This window comes from Brassica rapa, chromosome A06, assembly GCF_000309985.2.
Source record: "Brassica rapa cultivar Chiifu-401-42 chromosome A06, CAAS_Brap_v3.01, whole genome shotgun sequence".
NCBI classification, from domain to species: Eukaryota; Viridiplantae; Streptophyta; class Magnoliopsida; order Brassicales; family Brassicaceae; genus Brassica; species Brassica rapa.
Genome location: NC_024800.2, coordinates 10507242 through 10515988, shown reverse-complemented (window position 1 = coordinate 10515988; position 8747 = coordinate 10507242). Strand labels below are relative to the sequence as shown.

Below are 8747 nucleotides of genomic sequence, written 5' to 3'. Positions count from 1 at the left end.
AATGGAATGGGGAATCAAGAAGATTTTCTTTTGAGGTAACCACGTGTCATCACCATAATGATTCTTAGAATACTTAGAGAAATAGGTTGGTCCATCTAAATATATAATAAACTTTTTATTAAACTAACCATAAATTAATTATTAATGTTCTCAATTGTTTCATTGCCTACTGTGGCAAAAGTATATATGACAATTAATGATTTTGAATAATAAAGATTTGATACAAATTAGTGTATTCTCTATTATTTTTGTTTAACTTTAAGTTACTAAGATAAATTAAACAATCACATTAACCATATAATAAAAAATTTAGATTTTTATGTATATGTTATATTTTAAATTTTTTAAAAAAATCTCACATTAAAATTTTTATGATCCATGATTTAATTTTTTTTATGACAAGATACAAATTATTACAAATCATGTAAGTAGAAAGTTTTATATATATTAATATATTTTAATTAAATTATATACCATAGAAAATACATAAATATTTTAATTTTAAAATTTGCTTTGAACAATTTTTTGATAAAATCTCTGAACAAATACTAACAACTTATTATTTAAATTTTAAAATTTGCATTCAATGTTTATAAAAATTATAATTTACTAAAACTTTCAAAAACATTGCACAATGGAAATTTGTTATCAGCGATTTAAATTTTTGTTATAAAAGATACAAATAAGTAGAACACATCATTTAACAATATATCAATATTAAAAATATATTGTTTATCTATGTATATATTATGTAAGTTCAATTATATAAAATAGAAAATAGAAAAACTGATTGTTTGGATTAATAAAATTTATTTACATATTTACACCAATTTAATTATAAACGTAATAGTTATTGACTTTTTCATTATCCAATATATATTATTTTATAATATATAAAAGAACATACTGTACCTAAAATAATTTATATATACAATGTTCATTCTGAGCTTTGCACAGATCATAATCTAGTGTATCTAATATGATAATGCATTCAGTGTTTAAAAAATAGAAACTCATACGTTATATACATAAAGAGTTTCCATGACTAAATAAATTAATGTACAGTAACTTAGAGCATGACTGGTTTTCCCATTATCACCCGCAAACGCAGATTTTGCGGTTGGTAACGATTGTTGACGCTTTGAAACAATCACTCAAACCGCTCTAAACTTCTTAAATTCAAAAGATGGTTCCAGCTAGGTTTGCAGTTGCGGGAGGGTAAATTTTTTTAAAAACAATATAAATACAAAAATAAAATAAAAAAAAAATAATTGAAATAATAGAAATACTAAAATATATCTATTATATTTTAATTTATATTTAAAATTTTAAAAATAAAAATATTTTCTATAAATTTAAAAAAAATATAAATTTATAAATATAATTTTATATTTAGTATAATATTATAATGTTTAATTTTTTATAACAATATAAATATAAATATTGTTAATATTATTTAACCACTGTTGTATTTGGTGGTTAACCAGTCATAAGTATCCCGCAAACGCATCAATTTCTAACCGCAATACCAATCGAACAAATCTTATAAAACTGTTTAAAACTGTAAACACCTGCAGTCAAACCCTTAATGTGCATGTAAATCCTAAATTTCATTAAATGGAAAGCCTTACATGCGTTCTTTGGATTCGGTGCACTATATCAAACTCTAGTTAGGGAAAACTTGGTATAAATGAAAAAAAAAAACAGTTGTTAGTGAAGATTATTTCATAATGACTTTCTGATTTTGAATCCGCTGAAAAAAATATATAGTGTCATCTACATGAATAATTTTGCACAGAGAAGTGGAGTTACGCCAGGCCAGCTCGCGCTTTTCTTCGCTTTTGCATTACCTTGAATATAAAAAGTTACCACTGAATAATACTATACTGAATATTATATAAAAAATATTTTTAAATATTATATATTTTTTCCATATTATGAAATAACAAATATATATTAAACAATTAAAAATTTAGTAACTATTACATATATAATTAAATTAGTACAAATACTTAAATAAATTTTATTTATCCAGACAAACATTTTTTTCTATTTTACATGTTAAATGATATTAACATAGATATATAGTATATTTTTAATATTGACATCTGTTAAAAAATATTTTATACTCATATTATTTTTGATCGTTTGTATTTCTTTATAACAAAAATTTTAAATCAATGATAACAATAAAAAAATTTATGGGATTTTCAATAGTTTTAATAATTTATAATTTTAAAAACATTCAATGCAAAGTTTAAAATCTAAATATTAAGTTGTCAATAATTATTCAAAATGTTTATCAAAAAATTTCATATCAAATTCGAAATTAAAATACTTATGTATTTTATATGGTATATATTTTATTTTAAAAAAATATTAATATGCATATATATAATATTTATTAAATGAGACTTCGTACTTATGTAATTTTGTAATCATATGTATCTTGTTATAACATAAATTTTAAACCATGGATCACAAAAATTTTAGTGTGAGATTTTTAACAACTTTAGTCATTTATATTCGTTTTTTAAAATTCAAAATATAACATATACGAAAAAATCTAAATTTTTATTATATACTTAATGTGGTTGTTTAATTTATTTTAAAATGAATTAAAATGATAGAGGATATATTGATTTTTATCAAATCTTTATTATTCAAAATCATTAATTGTCATATATACTTTAACCACATTAGGTAATTTCGAGATTTTTATTTAAGGAAACAATGAAGATTATTTATGGTTAATTTATGGTTAGTTTAATAAAAAACCTATTATATATTTATATGGACCAACATATTTTTCTAATGATTCTAAGAATGATTGTAGTGATGATATGTGGCTACAAAAATATGTTGTAATGCTTCTCTTTTAATATATAGGAGATTTCATTCGCTTCATATTTGTTATCGTTTAGAATAAAAAAAATTGTTTTATTTTAAATGTCATTTATGAATGCATTTATTTGGTAGTTTTTAAAATTTTATTCCTATAGTTTATTAGTTAACAGAATCAAATAAAAATATGTTTTATCTAGAAGTAAAATAATAAATTTAATGTTTTTGATTTGTATGAAAAACTTAAAACGACGTATAAACTGCAACGGAAAGCAAGGAGGGTCCAAACCCATATAGTACTCTTCAGCATTTAAATTCGCGAGAAATGGGAAGGGACGTTAGACGTGTCTATCGTGTTTCTGACAAATCTTTTTTTTTGCCTGACAGCTATTCTATTCTACCTAATTTAAAAATTGTCAAATTAGTTAGACTTTGATGTTCGTTGCTTTTCACGTGTTTTGTGAACGTTGTACTTAATACTTACCATGTTACCATTCATGGTATTGTCGTCCCACGCACGATGTTCGGCCAGCATTCTCAGTTAGTCATTTATTCTCACTTGCATAACACGTATACTGATATACATGTATCAATAATAAATATTGAGAATTTGAGACGATGAGTTACCAATTCCTCTGTTTCATATTTTTTTTTTTGTATATGGAATCAGTCTTTGAAAAGGCAGTTTAAGAATAACATTTTGTTGTTACAAAAAAAAAAAAAGAATAACATTTTGTATCAAAGGAGATTTGAATCTGGAAGAAAAGAAACCTTCTTGTTCTACCACCAAACCATCATACCTTTGATTATTACTATTATAATTTTATTTGAATAAAATATGAATCCTATAGTTTTTTATCTTCATAAAATGTAAAAAATTTAATTGATATACAAACCAACTCAACCACACAAAAAACTAATATCGGTGGATTGAATATTATCATAAGACTATTTATAATTATGCTTTATGACCATGGGTGTTTATAAGATGGATTCGAGTTATATGCTCTTTTACCAGAACTTGTGGTCTAGTAGTGATTAATTTGAGGGCAAAAAGTTTAATACACATCAGGATTCGTTTGGCATCGCCAGGAACATAGAACCACACATGGTAACACATGATTAGTCTGAACCACTTCTGTGGAGACATGATATTCTTGTATAATTCAAAAAAAAAAGAATTAAATGCCCTTCAATAGATTTTTCAATATATAAATAGGTTACATTGGAGATCGTATAAAATCACAAGTAATATTCTATATCAAGAAGATATATTTGATTAATATTAATTCTAACACGTCCTTTTAATCGAGTCAAGAAGTTGTCAGACATTGAATCTGAACCTGAAGGGAAAAAAGATGGATCCATACGGTTTTAAAATCAGAATGTGTTTTATCATACACATGTTTTGAAAATATGATTTTATGAGTTGTTAGATTATAGCCTAAAAAGACATATGCCGTATATCTTGGAGTGAGCTTACGCTGCAATCGAGATAGAAGGAATATTTTCTATTTCGAAACAGTTCTGTTAGATTCAGACTAACATTCCTAATTAATTGTACCGTTGAAATAAATAAAACTACTGTATATAAATAGAAAGTCACCAGCAATTACATGTATATTTAAATAAAAATAATAATAATTCAACGATTAAATATTCCAAATAAAAATAGATATTTATGTTCTAATCATTTCATCAAAGCATATCTCTATCACAAGAGACAAACATAACAAAAAAAAAATACAAGAATAAAAAAATGAAAGTTGTCTTGATCTTTCTCTCTGTTCTCTTCCTCCTCCAAGCATCCCAAGGATTTGATTTCCACGAAAATGAACTACAGACCAAGGAGAGCTTATCGAAGCTCTATGAAAGGTGGAGAAACCACCACTCTGTATCAAGAGCCTCCCACGAGTCAATAAAACGGTTCAACGTTTTTAGACACAATGTGCTTCATGTCCACAAGACAAACAAGAAAAACAAACCTTACAAACTCAAGATCAATAGATTCGCCGACATGACACACCATGAGTTCAGAAACTCCTACGCTGGTTCTAATGTTAAGCATCACCGGATGCTCCGTGGACCTAAGCGCGGATCTGGTAGATTCATGTATGAGAATGTAACCGCTGTTCCAAGTTCTGTTGATTGGAGAGAAAAGGGAGCTGTCACTGATGTCAAGAGTCAACAAGATTGTGGTAAGATGTTTATTAATAAGCCAAAATGACTTCTTGATTTTATTTTTTCTTGGCGAGTTTCTCGTTCTTGAATGGGTGTTCGACATCTTGATTTTTTTTTGAACATCTGACATAAACCAGTCTTCAAAGTTTAGAGATTTGTCTGGATTCTGTTTTATGTTGTTCTGTTTGTGTCTGATTTGGTCTTCTTCTTGACTCTCTTTTTTTTCTTTTTAATCAAATGGCTATATAAACAAAATTTTCCAGGAAGTTGCTGGGCATTTTCTACGGTTGCAGCAGTAGAAGGAATAAACAAGATCAGAACAAACAAACTAGTTTCATTATCCGAGCAAGAGCTTGTTGATTGTGACAATGAAGAGAATGAAGGCTGTTCAGGAGGTCTTATGGAACCTGCGTTTGATTTTATCAATAACAATGGTGGTATCAAAACTGAAGAGACTTATCCTTACATTTCTAACGACGTTGATCTCTGCAGAGCTAAATATATTGAAGGAGAAACCGTAACGATTGACGGACACGAGCACGTCCCTGAGAATGACGAGGAGGCACTTCTCAAAGCTGCTGCTCATCAGCCTGTCTCTGTAGCCATTGATGCTGGGAGCTCAGATTTCCAGCTTTATTCTGAGGTAATATTTAATAAAAAATTAAATAGAAAAGACCTTTGCTTGTTGAAAAAAAAGAAAACAAAAAATAAAAACATTTGTTTATATCAGTTTACTTAGATGGGTTGCTTCTATAAATTATGCAGATAAATGCTTACTAATTTGTTTCTATATTTGTTAGTAGTGGCACACGATGTACGAAAGGATAGTTAGGAAACGACTCATAAAAGTCAAGTTAGAAAAAGTAGTTAAATTATTCAAAATAAAGGAAAATATATCCATTTGGTTATATATTAGGTTAGGAAATCAAGTTTTAGGCGTTAGAGTTGAAGTATTCTTGGATTTATGGTTCAAGTTCAATATATAGAGACTTTAAGATTTAGGGTTTATCTGTAGATTGTTTTCTTATTTTCAATATATACATACAACAAAACAGTATGATGTATCTTTTAAAACGGGGTTTTGTTTGAATAAAATTGTGCACTCTGTTTAAAACAAAAAACAAAAAAAACTGTGCACTCAAATAAAAGTATATATATATTAATAGATGTCCATATGGAATGCATGCTAAGTGATCTAAGATTCAGATTAACTTTTTTTTTATCAGTGCCATGTTTAACGAGAAACAAAAAAATAACATTCTTTAAAACGTGCTTGTATCCTATCAAAGGGTGTGTTCACTGGAGAATGTGGGACTCAGTTAAACCATGGAGTGGCGATTGTCGGGTACGGAGAGACAGAAAGCGGAACAAAATATTGGATAGTGAGAAACTCATGGGGTCCTGAATGGGGAGAAGGAGGCTATGTTAGGATTGAAAGAGGAATATCTGAGAACGAAGGACGTTGCGGTATAGCAATGGAGGCTTCTTATCCCACCAAGCTCTCTTCTAGTTCCTCTGGAGAAACTAATACTATTCATGAGCCAATAGCTTCTGATGCTGTTAAAGACGAACTCTAGAGATTGTGAGTCACATGATTCATTAAAAGATGGGACGTCAAGAATTCTTATATTGTGGAAGATATATAATATGTTGAATATCCTACTTTTGAGTTTGTTATTGCATGTGTTTTATATCTTATTCCATGGGTTTTCTTTTCCTTTAAAATGCCATGTTGACACCTTCTTTCTTACTTCATTATTATGATGTATACATTGTGTCGATTTTCATGTCCTTGTTACTTGCCATATTGATCAATGGGCTACATAAGCGAACCTTAATCCAACCTCGTTTGATCTAAAGCGTATCTGATTTGAACCATCAAAATAAGTATGCATGTTTGCTAAGTTCTTTTCTACATAATAGATCTGAACTCAGACAGTAGGTTTAATAGCAAAAATAACCTACAGAATCGGCCGCTTGACATCGGTTAGAACATCTTTAACCATAGAAATTCGGTTTTTATTTAATTATCAGAAAGATATTACAAAGCATTATTAACTTGTAATCATTTAAAGGAAATAAATAATCAATCCGTGTTGGTTCTTCTTGAACTATACTATTTCTGAAGCAAGACGTGGAGTTTAAGCTTCTCGAAATACCGAGTTGATGCAATTTGATTACTCAGTACCTTATCAATCTCATGCCCAAGTTGTGTTAGACATTTGAAAAGTTGATTGTACCTGCTTTTTATTGATCTCTATATCAATATGACATAAATAGAAACTTGAAATACTAATAACAAGAAGATAAAATTAAGTTAGCCAATCATATGTGCGGTTTGTGAACATCTCCAATGTGTAGTCCCAGTCTTAATCGGGATCCTCACCGAACAGAATTCCCAGAAAATTCAAGCCACAATGCGTAGGTGTATGGACATGCAAAATAAAGATGGTTCCACAATTCAAGCGACTCTCCATAAAATAAACACGACCTAATCCACATGCCCAGTTTTTCATACGCTCTCTTGTTGTTATACGATCTCTAGTTACCAACCAAATTATGAGAGCAAACCTAGGCAACGCCTTGGGAGAACCAAAGAAACTTACTCCAGTCTTAGGCTCTTTCCGATATTCTACTTTCGTTCCTAGTGTTGCTAGAGGAAAATATGGGTTGATAGTCCCCTTGACCATGCTTCCACTGTTCCACAACATCCCATCTTTATCCCTTGATCTAGGGAGATTGAAAAGGTTCTAATTTGGTCAATCATTCCCTTCAGTATACGATTTTGCGTGTTATGGAGCCGTCATTCATCAAATCTAACTGCAACATCACATACATGAGGAAACCATCTAGTGCCTAGCTTCAACATACCTCTTTGCATGGTTATGTCAACGAGCCTGCGCAAAGGAAGCAAATTATGCAGCTAGAATCTCATTGCCTAACCATCTCGAATCTCAGACTGGATAAAAGTTTGAGCAATAGGCCGATACTTTAATAGTTTTCTCCAATTCCATGGATCATCTACTAAATACTTCTGAACCCAGTTTACCCACAAGAAACCAGACTTGGTAAGGAATCCCCATATTTATTTCAGTGATGCTACCTCAACGACCTCCTTTAGTTTCCTAAGTCCCACTCCGCCTTCTTCTCTTGGGCAACAAACATCCTCCCTTTCCACCTTCACTTTTCAATTTCCATGTGGAGAGCCACTCTACACAAAAAAAAACACTTATTTTTTTTATATCAAGACATGTCCAAGCAAAAGGCAAACCAGAAATTGGTTATCATGGTGATTATTGATTATACAATTCTTAACATGCATACCAAACAAAAACAGATATTATAACAAAAATATCTCATTCATTTTATTAGTTTGATTAATAATTTAACTAAAATGTAAACAAAGACCATTCACATAATGATAAATGTCATATTCGAATTTCTTTGAGAGTTTTTTCGTCTGAGAATTATCTTTCTATCATTTTCTATCTCCATCTTCTTTTAATTTTTCATTATTATTTTGTTTATGATAGATTTAATGTTATTATTTTGTCACATACTTAGATATTTTTCTTTAAATCTGAACCAACCTTTAATTATCTTTATAGTGGCTCCATGAAACATAAATTGTTTTTTATTAAGGGCATGCCTGGTTTCCCCGCTACCACCTGCTAACTCATATGTTGTGGTTGGTAGTAGTTGTTAGCGTTTTGCAATAATTA

At 29.2% G+C, this 8747-nt stretch overlaps 1 protein-coding gene across 1 annotated transcript; it reads left to right on the top strand.

The window, feature by feature from the left end:
- The first annotated feature begins 3212 nt into the window (after positions 1–3212).
- On the top strand, positions 3213–6840 carry LOC103873154 (KDEL-tailed cysteine endopeptidase CEP3). Its single transcript, XM_009151580.3, has 3 exons — positions 3213–5042; positions 5289–5668; positions 6315–6840. The coding sequence occupies exons 1-3, from the start codon at positions 4604–4606 to the stop codon at positions 6600–6602; spliced, it is 1107 nt and encodes a 368-aa protein (XP_009149828.1). The 5' UTR covers positions 3213–4603; the 3' UTR covers positions 6603–6840.
- Positions 6841–8747: the final 1907 nt, after the last annotated feature.